The 23,284-nt window shown below is 37.4% G+C and overlaps 1 protein-coding gene across 1 annotated transcript in view; it reads right to left on the bottom strand.

Moving 5' to 3' along the window:
- Positions 1 to 23,284, bottom strand: part of LRIG3 (leucine rich repeats and immunoglobulin like domains 3) — a gene marked incomplete at its 5' end in the record, with an annotated part of 43,247 nt that overhangs the window by 18,878 nt on the left and 1,085 nt on the right. The window contains 2 exons of the mRNA XM_026050282.1: positions 16,584 to 16,658; positions 16,897 to 16,968. Of these exons, the coding sequence (XP_025906067.1) occupies positions 16,584 to 16,658; positions 16,897 to 16,968 (147 nt within the window). The remainder of the gene's footprint in view (positions 1 to 16,583; positions 16,659 to 16,896; positions 16,969 to 23,284) is intronic.

The following is a 23,284-nucleotide window of genomic DNA, read 5'->3' as shown; positions in this document are numbered from 1 at the left end:
TTTTAACCAAACTAATTAGCTGGTTTGGTAGCTAGATATTTTGCTTAATTAAAAAAAAAGCATGAAAATAAGTCTGAATCTCAAAAAAAAAAGCACACACTCAGAGCTAGATTAGAAGATATGAATGACAGTGTGCTCCTCTCAGAAAGACATTCTTTGTGTTTTGATATTAGACCTAGTATTTCATATCCTACAGGTTTTACTTGTTTGCTAACAAAGAATGAAATTCATGCTTATTACAGCTCACTACAGAGGCTCTGGACTTAAGGTGTGCTCTAGCTTCAATTCAGGCATCACACAATACTCTGTAACGAAAAAAAAAAAAAAAAAACCTGCAAAAAAACCCAAAACAAAACCCTGCAACAGTTTAAGGGTACGGATATCTTCATCTACTACTAGCAATGCCCCTTTTTCTACTTCCAAAGAAACATGCTTTTTGGCAGCCATTATATTTCTTGCTCATATCCAGCAGCCTACAGTTTTCCATCATACTTGCACAATGTTCAGAATCGTACACACACATCAGCAACAGAGCTATTAATTTGGGGCTAATGGCACATCAGGGAAAACAGACCATGACTAATTAAATGAATGTAGCCCTAAATGATCTTGTTACCTTGTCAAGTTCAAGTCAGTTCTGGCTGTGATACATCCTACATCTAGTATGATGAATAATCAAAACTTAGGAGTTCTCCTCAGCTCCTAGAGATTACAGGTAAAGGCAATTTCAGATGAAAAAAAAAAAAAAAAGTGCTTCTGAAATGTGTTGGGCTTTATTGGAAATACTAGTTCTGGATCAAACAAAGCCAAGATTTCAGACAAACTGAGCAACCCTCATGTATGCAAAGGCAGGGGGCAAGAGGGAAGGGAATACAATTGCTACTCAAGACAAAAAATCCTGTCTCAAAAACTGAACCAGAAGTTAGATTAATGGCCCTTTTGACCACATGTGGGAATGGGTAAGTGATCTTGCAGTCCCTCCACTGCTGCTCTTTTTCCACATCGTGTTTCATTCCTCAGGCTGTCTGGTAGAGGTGCACTGCATTTTTCTTTTTCTTAACTCTTAGCTGAAAGTATTTATAATAAATGAAAACAAATTACTTTAATAAAAAATAACAACAAACACCACCACCACGTGCCGGTTCCACTAGCCAAATACTACTATGAGTTAGATAACAGGTCATAGAGCCCTGCCTTTATGCATTAGTTTGTTTATAAGGTAATTACTAACAAGGTATTAAAACTGCCAATTACTTGAGTGACGAATAAAATTTTCCTTGCAGTAAAAGCGTGCTCCAGCAGAAGCCAGCAATTTCCTGAACTGCACGCCTCCTAAATTGCAGTGTGAAAGTGTTCAGTTATGGACACAGCTTACACAGGGCTGTCTTTGTGTCAGCATTGCTTCATAAAACAGAAATTCCTTACAACTGCCAGGATAATAGTCCCTGTATGGCAAAGTTTAGTTGGACCTAATGGAACCGAATAAAACTGTTCAGATTAGCACTTAAACTAACTGGCAAATTACCTGACACAGACCAGGCTGCGAGGAAAAAAAAAATAAAAAGTTTGTTTGTTTGGAGGACTTTTTTTTTTTTTTTTTGTAATGTTATAGCCGCTTTGTTTGGATATACTAACTTTTCTTGTTCACGGATACAGAGCTATACAGAGTTTGATTTCATCTCGTAATGAAAATCAAACAAGCACCAACTGCTGCATTCTACTTCACAGAACCACGGAATGGTTGAGGTTGGAAGGGACCTCTGAGCAGAGGGGCAGGATCAGCTCCCTCAACCTGTTGGCAACATTCCTCCTGATGCAGGCCAGGATCCATTGGCCTCCCAGGCCATGAGGGAAAACACTTGTTCACATTTGTGGGAGCTACTCAAATGCTAAGTATTTTAACATTTTATTGTCCAAACCTCCTAAATAAGTAGCTCCATCAAAGAAACTGATATATACAGCTAAAAGGAGATTATCAGGTGCTGAAAACATGCCAAACCATTTTACTGGAAGCCCTAATTAAAATCACAATGTTTAATTCTAATTTGACTTTTTTTTTTCTTCACAATCATTACTTAAGCAAATCAAATAAAATCTGTCAACGTCCGTGTAACTGCCATCTTGTTTTCAAAATCAGTCAAGCAGGACATGTTTGAAAAAGCAAGTCAGCCTAAGGTATGAGGACAGAACTGAACAGCAACATAGCAGTGGCTCCGTTAAGTTCAGCTTTGTCTTCCATGCAAAAACTCTTCAGCCGAGTGGTGTTACTGCACTCAGACAAAGAGCTGCACATACCATCCTGGTTTCATTTTACAGATCCTTCAGAGAGGATCACAGCAAGCACAGCTCCCCTTGCAACGGGAGAACCAGCACATCAAGTTCTTACCGAAGTGCACCTGGACCAGACACATTTCAATTTCTTGGTTTGCTATGAAAAGCAACATACTAAAACCTCCTTAGAACTTCTTCTGTTACAGATAAAGAAGCACACTAAGGAGTTACAGATAAAACCACTAAAATATCTACATGAGTTTGAATATATGCCTTCTGCTGTTTGAGTGCCTACGGCCTTGCAGCAAAAACAACAAAAGCATGCATACTGACTGATATAATTATTTTCACATAAGCATGTGTTAATACCAGCTTAAGACAGAATGCCAGTTTCTCATTAGGGCTATGAGAAAAACCTGAGCTTTCCATCTCAGCATTCATAACTTTAACCACACCGCTAGGCTAAAACATTTGTAACAGCTCAATCGAACGTGATCTCAAGACTCGCTCTGTATAAACAGCAGCTACAGCATGCATACATATCTGATATATTGACTTGTATTTTCTTCGGCTCTGGGGAAGCATAAAACAGGACAGCCATTTCCACATTCATCTTGTTAAGGATCTAATTAACACCGTTTAGACACAGTATCTCACAGTTGCTAAAGAAAGCTTGAAGATATGAGATGGTCTTAGTAAGTATCTCTCAATAAGACTGTGTACACATGCTTTCGATCTTAGAAATAACAGCTATAGCAGCTTAAAAATATGACTGAGTTGGTTCTATCCTACAGCACTGGAGCTCTCTCTCCGTCGAAATAGCTTAAGATCTGAAATCTTTTACTTCTATTCAGAATCTCAGCACAGTACTGAAAATCTACCTGGAGCAAAGAGTTTTGCTTGGGAAGGAAGATCATCTCTTATCTTTTGAGAACCTCTTGACTTTATCTTGCATCACAACCATGGCATGTAACACGTGTGCAACTCTGAAACTGGAACCAACTGCTGAAAAATAGTTTCCTGTAAAGAAATATTTGGAGAGCTGTATATTTGTGTAGCCTGCTCTTCAAAGTTTCTCCATGCACCTCTGGTTTAAAAACTGTGATTGTGTACTAAGACCCTCAAAACCTAAGCCTGGGAAGACAGAGGTTTACTAGATTGGCTTTATAAACAGGTTAATGAGATTATAATGCCTAGCGACAGAGATTAAGAGGTTGCACAGCTCAGAAAAAAAAAACTTCTGCCAGGTCTAGCTGTTTGTAACAGAGCACTGTTTAGCCAAGACACTAGGGTCCGCAGAGCTTCAGTTGGAGGGTCTCATGCTTACATGGCTTCCAGATGAGGGCTGCACTTGCAGGCAGCCAGGTCTGAGCCTGGCAAAGCAGATGTGACTGACTCCATCCAAGCACATGCAGGGTGGTCTCAGTTACACTCCACAAGAGCATTCTGCCTGTTTTGTCACATATGCCCGAATTTTGCGGTTGCTGCTTCTCATATTCTTTCCATCCACCCATCAGTGTCATATGACTCTTGTCACACTGTCATATCAGCTATTGTTTGGGTTTTTTTTTTTTTTTTTTCCCTCTAAACTCCCCCAAGTCTTCTGGGACTCTCATAATAAACAATGATGTGAAGACAATGAGAGAAAAAAAATAATAAAAAGAAAATATAACTGCTAATAGAGATGAAAGATCAAGACTGTAATAAACTTCCTCAGAAAGCGCTGGAAGACTCATATTTTGTGGCTTTTAGAGCAAGGTTGGACGAGTTTCAGGAGTACATACTACAGGAAACAGCCTCAGCAATTTCTGAAGATGAGAAAGAAACAGAAAAAAAAGATCTTCTGGTGTTCTTTTTTTCTTCCACTTCAACTCATTTGCCTACTAAAATTAGCCAGGCTGTAATGAACAATTATGTCATTTAAAATATTGCAATTATGGTTTCAAGTTTAACACTCCCTGCCCTGATACAAATGGGACTATACACACTTCTCACAATCAGACAGACAACTGCAGACCAAGAACCTCCAGTTTTCTGAATCTTTACAAAGTAAGAAACCTAAATATTTCAAGTGAAACTTCTATCTCAGGGAAGTTCATGCCAGAAGTAGATTCAGGATTCTGGCTATCTTCCAGTCCTACTGGCTAGGTCTGCAAGTCTGCTGCCTCGTACATACACAGGCTCCTCACATTCCTTAAGGAAAGTTGTTCTTTCTTTTGAAACTCTCCTTCATTCCCTGATTCCTGTCTGTCATTGCCCTGTCAATGATGTCAGGCCAGACATCAGCACAATCTCAGGTCTTGTTTTGTGTGCTTATTTTTTATGGTATGTAAAGTACAAACTCAAGATTCTTTCCTTAGCTGATCACGTCTTATCCGAAGTTTGAGATCAAAGCTTTACTGATTCTCAAGCCAAATATAAACAGGAAAAAGAGGAAAAGAGATCTCAAAAAAAAAAAAAAAAAAAAAAAAAGGAGGCAAATCCAAACTTCCAAACACTTGATACTTTCACAGTAATTCTTTCCTAAATCCACTCATAATACTAATATGCAGTTAATTAAAATTTCTTTCCAAACAGTTTTCTTGATATTCTGGAGTCTGGTTTTAATTCAACTTTTTTTTTTTTACCACCACTCCCCGCCCCCCCAAAACAAAACAAAACAAAAAATCCCACAAATTACTTAGCAAGTGTTATCCAAGTGAAGGTTTAAGGGCATTATTTTCACAAAGCCAAAGAGCACCAGGGAGGGCATGGCTATGCCAGCAGAGGACAGCAGAAGGAATACTAGCCCTGTGGGCTTGGTGGGCTCTGTCCATTCCAAGATGTTGCACAGTTATGAATTCACACCAGCTAGATGAAACCCAGCATAATGCCTATCCTTATTATAAATCACATTTTTGAGGTAATACGTGTAATCAGTAAGTAAAAACATGTGTCCTTCATTTTCCTAGAGCCAGTTTTCCCTTTTGGAGATTTCTTTCCCTAGACTACAGACTCTTCATCTCAGCAGACAGTAAAAAGTGGAGGGATCTTCTCTTATCAACTCCTAATCCCTCAACGCCAGAGTAGTGGGCAGACTGCTATATCTTTCTCACAGTAATTACATTTGATTGCTCTATGGCAATAACAACATCTCTGCGCTACAACATCGACACTTATTTCTGACTTAATTCGTTTCTGACTTCCCTCATTCTCTGGTAATATGGAAGTTGTAGGGCATATGGTAATATGCCCTACAACTTGACACAATTTTCCCTGCTAAATTTTACTATCATTACTCCATTTCCTGTAGTTCTCTATTTTTCAGATCCATTATTACTGCTTTTAATTAATAGTTTTTAGTGCTGTTAATCAGAAAATCATTCTATTTTTTTCCACTGAAAATAGCCATAACATTTTCAGTTAGGCTCTCACTACTTTACGTCTGCTACAGCTAACTCCAGGGTTTTTAGATATTTCTTTCCTTTTGAATCACTCAGTATAAACTGCTACCATAAAAACCTGTTTCCATGTCTGCAAGGCTAAGACAGGTTACTTTCCAAATTCTTTCACTTACTTCCTCTTGCCACCAAATGTTAAAGACTACAAAAACTAATTCCAGTAAATTTCTTCAGCTTTTTGCTCACAACTTCAACCCAAGTTACACATGGTTTACCACCACTCTCATTTTTGGGACTTTTTCCAATTTGTCTTATGCCCGAAGCCCAGTCTGGCTTTTTTCCCTTCCCCCCAACTCCCACCCTATCCGTCTTCAAAACAAACTCTTCCAGGCAGCATCGAAATCTTAATCCTTCCCCATAATAAAGTGGTAACTGAAGAGATGACAAGGATTTAAAATATTTGATCATTTTTTTTTCATAATATTGGGAGCCAAACTTCAGTTTAGCATGTTGGCTTTATAAACACACAATATCACTCTCTCTGGCAAATGTAGAAGGGAAAGACATACACTTCTACTGAATAGAAGCTTTCATTTTCAGGAGTTGTGTGTAAACTTCAACTGAGATGGTGGCTTTCCAGGTTCTACACAGCTGCCATTTCCAAAATATTGATATATGACAAAAGGGCAAAATTCCCAAAGTTAACCCAAACAATTGGCCCCAAATATTCATTCTTCCAAACAATCTTACTTGAAAATAGGCATTTTACAAAAGTCACTTTGAAGGAGTTTTACTCATTAAAATATTGACGATAGCATAAATTAACATTCTTATTGACACACTGCTAACTGGGATAGATGTATAATCTATTATGTATGTTTGTTTCAATTAATTGATTTTTTCTTCTCAGGACACCTATTTCAAGTATGACCTGGAAGGTCCATTATCTGAAAACATATTTGAATACATGTTTCCATATTTTTAAATAGAATGGACACACAGTACTAAAATAAAATCACTACTACATAGTATGATGGATTAATCACAACTTTTATTTAGTAGCAGTATGATCTTCTTCATAACATCAGATAGGTATTTAACTTTGACTAACCAAGAACAGAATGGAACAGTGCAAACTAATTTCAGGAGAGTATCACTCTGAAAACAGAGGAATTTGTTAACTGAGAAAGAGTATCAGTGACAAGAATATCCTTCATTATTTCTCTGAAAAAGTGATAAGGATATCCTTCATTATTTCTCAGAAAAAGGAGAAGATAATCTTACCTTTTTTTTCTTTACGGTAGGGAGAATAAAAGAAGCAGAAAGAATGAAACTGCTTAAAACACTTGAATTAATTCTTTGGTCATAAGCTAAGCATCTTGTTTAACAATGACTTATGAGAGACTGCTCTTCAACTTAAGAGTTAGTTTACTTAGTTTTAAGAGTTGTAACAAAAAATCCTTTTTCAGATTATATATCTAAATTGGCAGTACAAACAATTCTGTTTACCTCAGAAGTAACAATTGCGGCACTTCAACATGGTGAAGTTTTGTATCCCAACAGTTAGCTCTATCCCTACTGCCTAATAACACAATACTTTAAACATCTCAGGAAAAGAACGTTTTGTAGCTGCGTGCTTCATCAGCTGCAGGTTACGCAGATCTGAGCAAAATGTGCTGTTTTGTAAAATGTAAAGCAAACTTTACATTTTTACAAAACATGTAAAGGAAACTTTATTGATGACTGAAATGAGGATTAATGAGCACTTCACAGAATCACAGAATCCTTAACGTTGGAAGGGACCTTTAGAGATCTAGTCTAAGCCCACTGGCACATGCAAGGTCCACTAAAGCATGTGGCACAGGATTGCAACCAAGCAGGTTTTGAAGATCCCCAGAGAAGGACATTACACAGCCTCTCTGGACAGCTTGTTCCAGGGCGCTGTCAGTCTCACTGTTAGGAAATTTTTCCTTAAGTTCCCACGGAACTTTTGCTGCTTCAGGTTGTGGCCCTTTCTTCTAGTTCTACCAGTGACACCACAGTAAAGTGGCCAGTCACATTCTCCTCACTCCCTCTGGTGAGGTATTTATAGACACTTCCCTCTCAGGCTTCTCTTCTCCAGGCTGAACAGGCCCTGCTCTCTGAGCCTTTGCTCACTGGGCAGATGTTCCAGGCCCCTTGTTCCAGGCCCCTGATCATCCTCGTAGTCCTGCGCTGGACTCTCTCCAGCAGCTCCACATCCCTCCTGTACTGGGGAGCCCAGAACTGGACACAGTACTCCAGATGTGGCCTTACCAGGGCTGTATAGCGGGAGACGATCACCTCTCTGGACCTGCTGGAGATGCTCTTAATGCACCCCAGGATCCCGCTGGCCTTCTTGGCCACCAGGACACTGCTACATCATGGTCAACTTGTCATCCACCAGGACGCCCAGGTCCGTATCAATAGAGCTGCTCTCCAGAAGGTCAGTCCCCTGCCTGTACTGGTGTCTGGGGTTATTCTTCCCCAAGTGCAGGATGCCCTTGTTGAACTTCATGAGATTTCTCACCACCAAGTTGTCCAGTCTGTCCAGGTTTCTTTGGATGGCAGCGCAGCCCTCTGGGGTATCAGCTACTCCTCCCAGTTTCATATCATCAGCAAACTTGCTGAGGGGGCACTCCGTCCCTTCATCCAAGTCATTGATGAATAAATTGAGCAAGACTGGACCGAGACTGCTCCTGGCCTCCAACTGGACTCTGCGCATCTGATCACCATTCTCTGAGCTCTGCCACCCAGCAATTAAGCAAGAAGCCAGTATAGTAGGACATACACCTAAACCTTGGCTTTTCTTCCCCCCGCCCTTTTTTTTTTTTTTTTTTTTTTTTTTTTTAAGATCAGAGGTTGTTAATGAAGCCTTGTGGACACTAGAATTTATAGATCCCCTCCTCCAATAAACTCCCTACTGCAACTGCATTTGTTAGATAAGTGTAACATCCATTCACACAATATACTCATTAGATCTCAAAAAGAAAAAAAAAAAGAAAAAAAAAACTTTTCAAGGCATTCACTTAATTCTGTGGTTGTACTGTGGTTTTGCTTGTTTTCAGTGACCAAAGAAAACTCTGTTTTTAAGAAACTATTGTGATGGCTTTGATAGTTTTTGAAGGGAATGGCTTTGTGCTCCTGTCAGTCTAGCATTGACTTTCAGCTTTTAGGTTAGTTTTTTCAAATATGCTTATTGAAAACAAAAGGCCTGAGACTAATAATCAAGTAGTCGAAGTCTTTCGAGGAAGACTAAGCTACTTTTAAAGCTGGAGTCATCTGACTTACCACAAAAACTTGTAAACCTCACAACCATCTAGCTATTTCCTCCTGTGCTTTTGGCCAGTTTTATCTTTTTTACTAATCTTACAGGTAAATATTCTTGGTTTAACTTTTCAAACATCCAGGACACACAAGTGCAGGTGTCTTCAAATCCAATGCAGTCAGATTCACTACAGACCATCAGAAAAACATTACAAACCGAAGGCTACAAGTGTTCAGAAAAAATGACCAGTAGATTCAGTTCAGCATTTAACACATAAGTGGGCACATTTTATTGAAGTAATAAGATTTTTAATAATTTCAAAAAAATCAAAATGGATGGCCATGGGGCTGTGTTTCAACTGCCCCAGATGGAGCTAGGGAATAATGTTAAGAGTATGCTTGTATTCTATCCTCTGATGGAAAGACTTCATATTAAAACAAAACAACAAAAAATGAAGTTCAAAGATAACAGAAACATTGCATTAGTGTACTACTCAAAAAAATATTACTGCATTTTATATTATCAATGATCGCTTTATTTCAGAACCACGAACCCCGTATTTTCCACTATAGCTTTAGTAAAGACTGAATATTTTGGGTAGTTCTAGACTAATGCAGTCAGCCTTCATAAGCTAAGAATATTTCCAGCTAAATCATCTATTTACATATATTAATATTTTATTTAAAATCATTTCTATTCAATAAAATAGTAAAAAAAGTGTATTTAAAGCATTCTGTCATTTAAAGCTAGCCTCATGTTAGAATTTCATGGTACACTGCAGTGGAGATTTTTACATGCATGGCTTTCCTAGACCCTAGAAAGAGCAAGATGATTATGAAATAATATATCTTGAATATAGAAGATAACTAACTTGATAATTTTTATTTTAATTCTAGTTCTCATATATATTTTGGTAACAACAATTAAAAGTTTACTGAGATTGTAACATTAACAATTAAGGTTGTTCTGTCTCACTGAAGTCTGATTGCCGCCATTTTCTATCAGACTTAAACATGCAGTATGCCAAGGACGGTGGATGATGTTCGGTTTATGAGTATATTTTAAAAAGCCCTTAAGTAAAGCAGTATATGTTGCTTACTTAAACACTCTTAAAGAAAGTTTTGATTTTGCAGGAGAATATGAATAACTTTGGAACCAAGATACATTTATTTATTGCATTTAGAAGGTACTTAAATTGCAGAGAAACTGGAGCAGGATGCATTACGTAAGCATGAACAAATGCCGAGTTTCCTTTTGTGTTGTTTTATACAATAGTGCAGGTCACTGAGCAAGCAATTCAAAACAGCAAATTGTATAGTTCTGATTAAACATTAAATAAGTAATTTAACAGATCTTTTGCATCTGGCTCTAGAAAGTTAACAGAAGTGGGTTAACATGGGGCTAGGTCTGAAGGTAAAGAGAGGCGGTGGGCCTAAAGGTAAACAAGTTGAGTAGGCCCAAGCGTAAACAGGGGCGGTAGGCCTGAGGGATAAGAGGTCAAGTAGGCCTGAGGGCGAAAAGAGGGAGTAAGCCTGACAAGTGGAGTAGGCCAGAGGGTATACAGGTCAAGCAGGCCAGAGGGTAAGCAGGTCAAGCAGGTGTGAGGGTAAAAAGGTGGAGCAGACTCAAGGGTAACCAGGGACAGTAGGCCTGAGGGATAAAACAGGTCGCATGGGCCTCAGGGTAGACACAGACAGTAGGCCTGAGGAAAAGGAGCGGGAGCAGGCCTGAGGATAAACAGGTTCAGTAGGCCAGAGAATAAAAAGCAGCAGTAGCCCCAAGGGTAAACAGGTCGAGTAGCCCTGAGGATAAACAGGGGCAGTATGCCTGAAGGTAAACGGATATTTAGGAGTGTTACAGTTTAGTATACTATATAGTAGTACTATACAGTACTATACAGTGTATATAGTATATAGCACTATCTAGTACTATATACTAGTATATAGTTTTATAGTTATAGTTTAGGAGTGATGAAATTATCAGAATTTTGTAGATTATTGAAAGTTTTAGAAGTTACAGAAAAAATGCCCTTCATTTGCATATTTTCAATGTTTTCAATATTTTTATAAAATATTGTTGAAAAGAGGTAGAATTACTGCGAGTTGTGCAATCAGAAGGAAAACACGGTCCTTGTATAGGGCATCTCCTGCAGTATTTGAGAGCTGTTGCTGTCCCTTCTTTGTAGCAACGTCATTTCTGTTACTACTATCCAGATGTCTGTCCTCAGGGTCTGTCTAAACATGTTTTTCTCTGTGAGCAAGGCCCCACCCTGGTGCCTTCGCTGCTTTATTCCCTTTTGTTCTCCTCCCACTGCTTTTCAGTGTACTTTTCTCAGTTCAACTCCCTCATTCCATCAGTTTATGGAATTCCATCAGTTTATCTCAGAAAGGAAACAAAGGCTGTAGGCCCACTCCAAAGCACTGCTGTTTTATTTTTTCTTGTTTTAATTATGTTTGAATTGTTTTAGGTATTTGTAACATTACTGTCTTAAGCAGTATTTTGATATATAGAAGACACACAAAGTCAAACTGTAAGTGTCCTTGCTATCTGTTCCCCTGAATATCTACTGAGCAGGAGTAGGTTACCCTAGGGTAAAGAGTGATATGGAGATCTTCAATACCCGCCTGGATGCGACCTCATGCCACATGCTCTAGGTGTCCCTGCTTGAGCAAGAGGGTTGAACTAGATGATCTCTAGAGGTCTGTTCAAAACTCAACCATTCTGTGGTTCTGTGATCTTGTGGCACTGCTCTCCCCTACAACATTTAGATCATAATCTTAAGTACCTTTAGGAGTCCTTACTGCTTATTAGGAGGTTTCTTTAGAACTAAAGTAGGCTATCCTCAAAGTAGTTGTTTTTTAATTCAAATAATTTCTTGAGTATTTAATGAAGTCCAAGCCTACAGATGTTTTTTACATTTAAAGATATATGTCAAACATGCATACACACAAAAAAAGACATCACTGAATAAACATAAGTCATAGGCTTGCATGAAAACCATGCCTTGAGTCTGACAGCAACTTGTACTACCTATCTCAAATGTACCCCAGTTAAAAGAGACAAGTTTTAGAGACAACAAGTCTTAGAGTCAAGAGACAAACACCTAACTGGTGTAAAACAAACAGATGTTATCTCCTCCCAAGAGAGGCAATCAAGAGTTCTGGAAAATTTCCAGGGATCTTCCAAAGAGCACTGGATCTGTGTTTTCTGGGCACAGAGTAGAAATTCTAGGAAGATTTTAAAACACTGCTAGCTTGCAATCACTAAAGTGACCGTGTTGATGTATATTTGATTGAATTTTAGTACACACTACTTTTACACTAGTGTATATAGAAGAGTCAAAAATCTCTTCCACTCTTCAGAGTCTTTGTGAATAGGAGATAGACTCAAATTAGGTGCAAAGCTTAAGAGCAATGACAGACCTAAATGGTAACGCTAGCCCTCTTCTCGTGGGCAAATCAACAAGACAGATTTTAGCAGATTTTCAGGATAAAGAGAGAAAGACTGGTCTATTTTGGAAAAAGAAAGCTGTTAGAATGGGAACCAGCACAGCCGTCTTTAGAAAACTTCACAATTTTTGTTTGTTCACTTACTAGGAAATTGTCTATTTCTATACCTGATATAATAGTGATCTCGCCAATGTAGAAAAGAAAAATCCTTTCAGAATTTCAAAATTCTCTACAAAAATACTACAGCCCTTTAAAACAATTCCATATTGATTTCACTGGGTTTACAAGCATTTCAGAAATGTAAGCAAGGAAGTATCTAACATTTTAGGGATATATAAGCAGATCTACACTAATACACCTACACTATCATGTATAGTATGCATACATTACGATATATATATACACACATACACACAGAAAAAAATATTTAATGACCAGTGACCACATTCTCCCCTAAAGCTTGCATTGTTCAGCTCTTGGCCTCACTTTGCAACCTGTGTAGAGCTACTGGTTTGACTGGAGAGCTGGAAATGTCTGTCAAACGGCTGAACTCTGCTTCTGCCTTAATAAACTCCTCTCTTCCTGCTCTCACAAGACTAAGGAAAGGGCTGGTGTGTCTGAGCAAAAACAATAGCATGAATTTTCACTACGACATTGTTAACACAAATGGTCAGGCATGCTGAAAGATGCTGTCAGACAGATGCCGTCAGACAGGTACACCCAAGTACTTTTGCTGGACATTTCTGAAGGAACTTAAGTTTAGATGTCTAAAAACTAGTCTAAAATAGGTACCTAGATAGGCCTGAGTAGACAATCTTCTGATCTACCTTAGGAATGACAAATCACTTCAAGAAGACACAGTTTTCCTTCATGCACCCTGAAGGAGGTCTACAGTGACTAATTTGTACTTAAAATACCAAATTTTCACATATTTAGCGTAAGAAAGATGAATCTGCTTTGTCTGCTAGGTACTACACCTGACAATGTTAGGGAAATCATCACAAAATTCACAACAAAGGCCTGCAGGTGAGATTTGGCCCGAAGTACCACCCATGTAGTTCACAGACAGTTCCAGATTCCCAGGAGTCTGCTATGCTCCACTATGCCCACATGATGAGATGCAGTCATCCCATAAACAAAGTGATAGATGCATTTCCAGTCACTTAATGAGCGTGCACCTGCATTTGCTTGCATATTCCTTCACATGTGCACTGGGGTGTGACTGCACGAGACTCTTCTCTCCCATGGTGTTCAACTCTCAACTGCCATCCATAAAAGCCCAAATGTTGGCCTCGATGCTTAATTTTACCAGCAGACTTCGAGTGTGAGACTGGGAACATCTGTTGCTCTGGGTATGTTTACCCTGCACAATTCAGCAGCACGCAAATATCCCTACTAGATAAGTATCAATTAAATGGCTAGAAAGAAGGCAGCTCCAGAAATGGAAACTACACTAACATGACAACCCACCCATACTTGTTTACACTGCTCAAAGAATTTAGAGATGCAATGGTATGCAGAGATACCTGCACTATTCCCTGTATACAAACCACCATTGTGATTTACTTTGCAAAGCAAGAAAAAATTCTGCAGAATATGTAAAAATGCAAAGCTCTGCAGGTAAGCAACAAGCACCTGGAAACTTCTTTCTCTTCTAGGAAGAGACATTATTCAACAGTAAAGATCTTAGAAAGAAAGGAAGGACCACTTTCACAAAAAAAAAAGAAAAGAAAAATCAACTGGCTTGTCAACCACGAGTGCTGAGCAGATGTATCTAATAAGAAATGCAATCAAAATAAAGCTTCAGAAGACTGGCACCCTCTTTTATTTGAAAGCCACACCAAAGTCCTCACAAGGAAAGAGCAGTCTATTTTGGAAAGGTTCCACGAGCTCCTTCTTTCCAAAAGTTGAAAATCCAGCAGGAAGTCATCCAAAGTATTTTTCAAATGCAATTATTCTTTGAATAATTTTGCAATTATTCTTTTAGCGGTGCTAAAAAGCACATTGTAATTACTCCATAGGTTTTCTCTGCACATAAGTTCGATATCATAACAACTCAGTCTGATATAACCTCTCCAAATAACATCCAACATAGAAAGAAAAAAAAGTGAACATTTAAAAAGATCATTAAAATATATCCTTAAATTGATCTGTTTGTTGATTCATGATACCAGTATTTTTTTTTGCCATATAACTGTTTATTCTTCTTATATCCTGTTTTTGTATATAAAGTGTGATGTCTTTCTGACATAATTTTTAACCTATGCAACATTCAAAATTCCTTTTCAAAGTCAAATCTTTCAAAGTCACAAGATGCTTTATTTTTTGAAAAATGTAATGACTCCAATTTTCTGTTTTCTAAATTTTTGATGTGGCACAAATAACTGTCTTAGCAATTACTGAATATCATAGATTGACATAATGAGTACCATGTATTAACTATATAGAAAGACGCCAAATACTTTAAAAAACAATGAGAACAAGCCACTACCCAAGAAATTTTAACTGTATTAGTAATAATAGCAACAGTTTTTAGAATGATTTCCCCTCCCCTTTTTAAATGTTAGCCTATAGTGCAAAGCACAGCCCAAACAAAAGTTTCCTCGTGTTTGGCCAGGTGGGTAAATGAAACTAAACTAGTGATTCAGGGACCTGGAACAACCAACCTAGCAATGAGTGATTTTTATTTATTCTATCATCAAAAGAAAACAAAAATCTTTTCACAGCTGCAGAGGGGTAATTTTATGTTCATCTGAAGAAGTTAAGTCTCCATGCAACAGAGTAGAAGAGCTCTTAAAACAAGCTCTCAACTTTGTACTTATCAGAAGTAAAGCAAGAGGATCTTAAGTTAGTATTTTCAGCCTTACGGTAAAAAGACCCTTAACAGCATCAAGAGTTAAATAAAAATATATCTTTTAGATCAAGGAGATATTAAGCTACAAAGTGCTAATGCAAAATAGTAGTATATGATATGGCTAAATTCAGCAGTTATTTGTCAGACACCATCTGCTTTTCCTTTAATTCTTTTCTGATTTTGATCTGCAAGAAACCACATCAGTATCAAATGTCACTTAGTTCTTATTCAAACAGAGCAATCCAGACACAGCGGCTGCACCAGCTGACTTAGCTGACCTCAGCCTAAAGTAAAAACAAACCCCTATAAATCACCAGATGTAAGCAATTGAATAGTGATCAGTTTAATTAATTGAACAGCTTTTCAAAGTTTACAGTATTGTTTTAACCCTTCAGGCATCTCTAAGAAAGGTAACTTGTGATTTGTATTTAAGGACATGATTTGGCTAGCGAGCTACATTTTACTATCTTAAAGACTTTATATTGCCATTAATAAAAAAAAACAAAATTCCACCTATGAAAAACACATTTTTTTTCTAATTAGCAGTACTCTTTTCCCATCAAACATATTAGCAAAATTATATGGCCAAGAAAATCAAATGGTTTTCAAGTGAAATTCATAGGAATAAGATTTCTGCTAAAACAATGTGTGTATATATATATATATATATAGAATAATAAAAAAAAAATTATAGGCCCCATATGATTTTTTTAAGCTTCACACCCAATACTACAGATGTTGACCCAAGTATCATACTGGAGTATTTCAAAGAAAGGAAAGAACACAGTTACAACTGAATGTGTGTCACAGTCATATGCACATACTGCAGCTGTAAAAATTACACACCACAGACACAAACTGACTCAAAGACTTCTTAAGATACTGGCCCAACATCTTTTAGCCTAGACATCTGTCCTGAAGGTTCATGGTGAGGGGATTTCCCCATCTTCCCCATTCAAATTAGTATAATTTTGCTATAATTTAACACAATTGGAATTTCAGCCAAGATGCATAATAATTTAAAGTCTGCATTGTATGAGTTTGTATAAATTTACCAATGTTTGTACAGTGCCTAGCACAACAGGTCTGAGGCCTCTGGGCACTACCACAATATAGCTTAATTCTAATGCTGTCTTTGTATCTGCAAGAAGCCTAAAACCTACATGGATTAAGCTCAATTATACACATTTTAAACAACCTGGTATATAACATGACATAATCAACTTCCTAACCACAAGCTGCTCTATTTCCAATTATTTTACTTTAATCTCTGTAATATACGTATTTCCACTAACACTGCGGAGTTAGTTCGACTAACAAGGGAGCAGAGCAAATCTACTTACAAAGACAGAAGAGTTATATTTGTAGAGACTGGCCCCAGATTTGGAATTGCCTCCAGTTCATTGTTGTTCAGCTTCCTATTAATATTAAAAAAGGGAACGTCAGTTTTGATGTCAATCAGAAGTAAACACGCTATAATTGCTGAACTGCCAAACAATGTCACTCCAAAATTTGAAATTAATTTGCCTTTCACTTAACGCAACATATCAGAAGAATAGCAAACATCTTTGTTTTTCAACCACTTATCCCTGGAGAAACAACTGTATAATTAACAGGGCCAAACAATTTATTTTTAATTAAGACAAATTAACTTACACTTCCCGAAGACTATGAAGGTGATCCAAGGAATTGGTGTTGACTGAATAAAATCTGTTGTGACTTAAGTCCCTACAAGGTTACAAAAATAAACAAGATGTCAGTTTTGCTATAAAATTTTGAATAAAGCATGCAATTTCAATCCAAACTGTATTATCATTTGTCTCCAAGCTTACAAAAAGTGAGGTTTTGATATCAGTAAAATTAGAATAGAAACTCATTTCAATAGTTAAAGTATATAAACAACTGCAAGTGCCTCGATCACTACAGTAGTGTCAAGAACTTCCCTGCAGCTCTGAACAACGTGGGCTGGCTGTACATGTGGCTGTGTATTTAAGGCAGCATCACGAAAAACACCTCAAAATTTATACACACTACCAACAACCTTCCTCATTTTTTCACAACGGAAGATCCAACCTCTAATGCCTAATGCAACTTTTAACGGCTAAACCTGATCAAGGGAAATTTGTATAAGTCAAGGATCACTAAAGTCTCATTTCTTCAGTCAAGATCAGAGTATCTGTTATCATCCAACCTTCTAATTTGCTTCTCTAAAACCATTCAAAAATCACAGCTACGCGATATGACAATAAAGATATTTTGATTCTATTTTCATGCTTTCCCACATTTCAAAATGCTTATTCAACAGTTAACATTCACGATCCATTAAACGTGGATCTTAAAATATACAATATCAGAAGAAAAAAGACCCAAGAAGGCTTAATACAATGCTGAATTTTAAGATGTCTATATACTATTCACATTAGTAAGAGGTTTAACTGCACTTAGAAAAATAATTTTTAACACTAAGGTTTTTCCTATCTAATCTTAAGATACCAATATATATCAATGGACTTTGTAAGAAATTTCATTACTGAAGTTTCACACTTGTTTAGAAACAGTATTCGCTGTAGAACAAAGGAGAGTAGCAAGAATCCAATACATTTTCTTGACCACTGTCAACCTTCTATTCTTTTCATCTACAGACATCATGCAACTTTACCAGACGTCCTCTTGAACATTTGAAAATATCGTGCTGTGAGAGTATGTAATAAAAACTTTTGCTGTCATCTCAAAAGTACTGGGAAAAAAAACAAACAAACGACAAAAAAAAAAAAAAAAAAAAAAACATAGAAACAAGAAGAATGACTCTAAAGGAGAATGCAGAGAATTTAGGGAAATCCAAACTTGTAGGCCTGTAAGGGTCTGTGCAAGAGGCCCAGATTTAAAACTTCTCTTTCACTATAGCTTGCCCTGTTGTCCCAGATTTTAGTCATCGATCTACCAGAGCCTCTAAGTTCCTGCTCCCATACTTGGCTGTCACCAGCACCTGCACTACCACAATTGTCTTCAAGACAGATGCTGAACAGCAGAACACTGAGTTTATCCAAGCCAAGAAACAAAAGTTTTGTTACTTCTGATTTCCGAAACTCACCCTTTTTTGGGAACAAAATTAGCAATACAGGCTCACAAGCAGCTCTACTAGCAGACTTCTGAAAGAGATGCTGCAGTAGTAGGCAAAGGCCAGGGAAGTTCCCAGACTGGATTATTTCATTGATCTAATCAATGAATTCAAGTGCTAATTGACCACTGCATCCTGAGCACTATGCCAATAGGTGTGTGATAAAAGCAGGGAAGGGCTTGGAAAAAAGATGCTTGGCACTACCAAAAGGATCTGACAGTCCATGTCTAGGTCAGCATTAAACCAGTTCCTCATTAAGACACATGGGCATGAGGAACATCTCAAGTTGTTTATATAAGGAAATTCAAGGTGTCTTTAATTTTTCTGGAGAATACAATTCAGTCCCTTGTCACCTACACTCTGAACACCAAACACAGTTCTTCTAGATTCACAGATGTGCCTGTTTTCCAGCATGCTACGGGTGCACCCCAACCTACACATTTGAAAACGTGGCATCCTGATGGATGGTTTGCACAGCCATGCTGTTCCCCATGTGGGCCAAAAAGGGGTCACATCAAGCCAGTTTCAAGATCTGTGCAAGGTGTTCTGCCACATTACTACGCCCTGAGCTACTGGGAATCTCAGGTTTCTCTGCATCTACCATTTCAGATTCTCAAAGACAGATAGAAAACTGAAAGCCAGCAATGTACATAGGCTCCTTATGCATCACAAGGGGACAGTAAAATCATGCTTGAAATCCCTGACGGTTCAGTGCTTTGTGCTGCACTTGCTCAATGCTTCCAGCATGAGGTACCTGCTTCCCAAGAATATCAACCCACATAGACCCCAATCAACTCCAGCTCTTGAACTGGATCTGTGACAGTGACTTGGCTCCAACAGGGAGATCAGAGACTGCCCATTCCACCAGCAGCTGCAGTCCTGGGGGTCAGGGTGCCCCTGCAGAAAAGCAACTGTGTCTTTTCTCAGGTGTTCAAAGCCCTAAAGATTTTTTCCTCTTAACTACAGAAAGCCAATACAGTGTTGAGATTCTCAAAATCCACAAATATTAGTTTCACCATTATGACTTTGAGTTCTCCTGTAAATGAGGTTAACCACACTTGAGTTGCAGGACTGAATTTTTCATTGCTTAAGAATCTAGTGCAAACATTATTCTGGCCACAGATTTGAGGAAAAACACATTTATTTAACATCTGAAGATAGTAACTGTGGATTTGAGATTTTCATACTGCATTCTTAAATGTAAATACTGAAAAATATGGTATTACAAACAACTGGGTTTTAACAGTGATAGGAATCTAACATGTTACTTTAAAGGAGACCAAGTACAGAAAAAAAAATACCCCAAAACTTAATTCAATATTTGGCTTTTGTCCGTAGGGATTATGAGAACTATGCAAATAAACAGCCTAAATTCAGTAAAGTTAGGAACTGTTAGGGACTAATATGTTACTGTTCTTCATGCTTTAGACAAGAATCAGAAATTAGGAATTATTTCAACAAAAGCTTTCAACATTAGTGCTAAAAACTTGCATTTCTTCATTTCATCTAAAAACCCTGCAAAAGGTTTATTTAAAACATGTTTGCCTAGAGGACCTACCAGACAGCAACAGACGTGAGTAGATTTGTTCTGCTGGAGTTATAACATGAAAAAAAAAAAAAAAAAAGAAAAAATCTGGCAGAGTCCTTAAACTATAAAAATCCTGCAATTACAACCACTGCTGTGCACGATCACCACACTGGAGCCAGACACTTTCACTCACAGCTCAAGCTTACATCCATCTGGAGTCCATCAAGGCAACCGTGAGCGTAACAACTTACGCTCAGTTTCAAACCATTTTGTGTTTGCTTTTTAACACTGCAGATACCGTCAGATTTTCTGTGTGGCACCTACTTTAGAAAACACATACATGCAAACCCGCCATTCCTTGTTTACTTATAACAGGTTGTCAAGCACAAATTGAAGAAAAAAATATTGACATGCTTGTTTAACCAAGTACAGGGAAAACATAAAATATAAGTATTTTGATAAACACCATTCAGTATTAAAGACATTACTAACTTCAGAAAAAAAAAAGCCTACTTCTTTCAAGTTACCTTATAAGTTAAATCAGAACTACTGGAAGACAGCCAAAAGTTAAAATATTTGTCTTTCACTAAAATTCTAAGTGTAGCTTAAGCTTATAGGAGTTTCCAAACTTACAAGCACTAGAATCAAGGCATTTTTAAATATAAAAATTTACCATCTCTGTCCCATATAGCTAGAAATTTCAATGCATTTGCTAAGAACTATATGGAAAAGACTTGTGAAACAAACTCATCATACTAAAATACTACTACTAGGCATTTGCCACTTCTGAATTTTCCTTGTTAAAATCACATAAAAAGTGGGGAGAAAATATCTTCTATGATTACTTCTACTACTAGAATTTCAAAAGCTATGAACTACACAATAGTGAGTACATTCTGAAACTTCAGAAATCAAACTTATATTGAGAAATTCCTTTTTGACAATAAAAAGTATGCATACCTGTTCTTCACTTTGAATTTCTAATAAGTGATCAAACATTTAAGCAGATCTCAGCACTTATTTCTGAAATATACTTTGAAAAGCAGGCCATAGTTCTTAAAGCCCTTTAAAAAGTTCTTTTAGGAAAGAAAGCATTTTCAATGCCCATCTGCTTTTGTATGAATATATTTCGTAATTTACATAGCCCCTGTATCAGAAAAATGAAGCATGACTCTGAATATCCATGTTTATTTGATTAAAAAAATTTAAGGAAGGTCTAATGCATGTAGGCAGAAAGTGTTTTTTCACACATTTTATAAATATGACTTTCAGACTCTAACCTAATTCACAATGCTTAGTTATAATTATCATCTTCTTCTTTAGAGAACTCGGAAACCTGAGCCCCAAGTCAAATTTTAAAATGCAAATCCAGCAACAGCTTCTTAATCAGTCCCACTGGGGCCTATAGAGCTGCTAATTCAGCAGAAATCAAGAGAGCTGAAAAACAAAAAGGCAGGCTGTAGCTGTTTTAAGACACTGATCCAAAGTGACTCATAAATCAGCTTGCTGTGTTCAAGTTTTAGTCTGGAAAATATTGAAAAACAGCTGTGAAAACCATACAGCCTTCTTCTTTTTCTGGCAACTATGGTAAAGAACTAGAGGATTTATAAAATGTAAATACCAAAAATGTAATACAAACACTCATGAAAACTGTCTTTTAGATTTTCACTTCTGTCTCTCTAACAACTTTAACATGCTTAGGTGAACCTGGTAAGATACATTCTAGAAAGCCACTGAAAATTCATAAACACTAAAGACTCTGGCCAATATTCAAACTCTCTTCCTGCCTCCACTTCTGGCTATGAAGCATCAATTCTAACAAAGCAACATTCTTTCAATCTCAGGGCACTCATACTAGAAATAAATTAAAACCTAACTTCAAAACTATTTGTACACAGAATCGTTACAAATATGGATCTGTTTTCAGAGCATTATCATTATTCAACATGAAAGCAGAGTTACAGACTTCATTTGCAGGAGCTAAAACTACTGTAAAGAGGAGAGTTATATCCTTTTTACACCCCCATTTCATGGGGTAATAATTTGTGCAATACAGCAACCTCATGTTTGCCACCAAGAAAATCCCCTGAACTTAACTCAGTGTCCAGGCTCATTTTCTTTTTTCACTCTTTTTCACTGTAAGGTCATGTAGTCTTTCTACATCCCAATCTCTCATTTATTTCACTAGGATTTCTGTACAATAGGAATGAAAGAGTGAAACCAAAGATTCAAAAAGGCAACTTCATCAGACATGTTTTCTGTCCTGCTATGTGAAGTCCAACATGGGCCCAAAAACTTCTCAAGCAAGAACCTGTACTCTGTCTGAGGAGATCTTGCCTATCTATATTGAGAACATGGTGTAGGAGCTTTTGTTTTCCAAAGAGCATTGGAAATCCTGCAATTACACTGCTAGCCTTTGGCTCTACACAGTATGGACTTCCATGGGAAAGAAAAAGGGAAGGGGGGAGGGGGAGAATGAAAAAAAAAAAAAAAAAAAAGCATGCCACTAAAAATTAGAAAATCATCTTTTAAAAATCGTAAGTGCCCAGCTTGCAGAAACAACAGCCTGGACTATTCATGCCTTCCTTGAGCACGTAAAATTGCAAAGCATCATATTCTTGCATTGTGCAATCAAGGCTGCAAGTACTGGAGTAGCAGGAGGTAAGAGGCAATGCCACCCTCTGCCTTGTTCTCTTATTAAGAGGGGAAGGAAGAAAGAGCAGGGCACTTCTAAGGCATTTGGCACAAACAAAAGAAATATTTACACAAAAGCAGCCAGACCACATGGTTTGGTGACACCTACAAAGAGGTAGTCCTGTGAGTTTAAGACCGAGTGACACAGCTGTCCAATGAGTAATCACAGCAGGGTTTCTTGAAGCACACCAAAGCTTATTTATACAAGTGGAACTTATTTTCTCACGCTTTTAAAGGAATGTGAACTTACTTAAGGACAATTTACATTACCAAGGGAATTCTAATTAGAAAAATCTCCCCTGTGCTCACAAAAAAAAAAGCCTTGCAATGTGTTTTATTTTCTCTCAGTAAAGTGGAAGAGACAAATTTGGATTATTGCTAGTGAAAAATATTTTTAAGTAACTCTAAATATGAAAGTTCTCTGTTTTACTTTCAATGGTTTTAATTTAGGTGACATATCTGAGTTTAACCTAACGTCACTAATCTCACCTCAGCTACTAAAGTGTAGCTGAGTATCAGAAATACCTTAAGTTTTGCCAGACAACTTATGTTAGGTACTGCTCAAAAAAACAGGAGGAATGAAACTTAATAGCAAGTAAGACAAATGTTGAATGCAAAGCAGATCCAGTATTTGGTTCATATGTTTCAATCACATAAGCCAAGAAAAAAAAAAAAAGAGAAAAGAAAAAGAAAAAAAAAGAAAA

This window comes from Nothoprocta perdicaria, unplaced genomic scaffold, assembly GCF_003342845.1.
Source record: "Nothoprocta perdicaria isolate Ctin4 unplaced genomic scaffold, notPer1 scaffold_67, whole genome shotgun sequence".
Lineage (NCBI taxonomy): Eukaryota > Metazoa > Chordata > Aves > Tinamiformes > Tinamidae > Nothoprocta > Nothoprocta perdicaria.
Note: the sequence above shows the minus strand (reverse complement) of the source record. Positions and strands in the feature narration are given on the sequence as shown.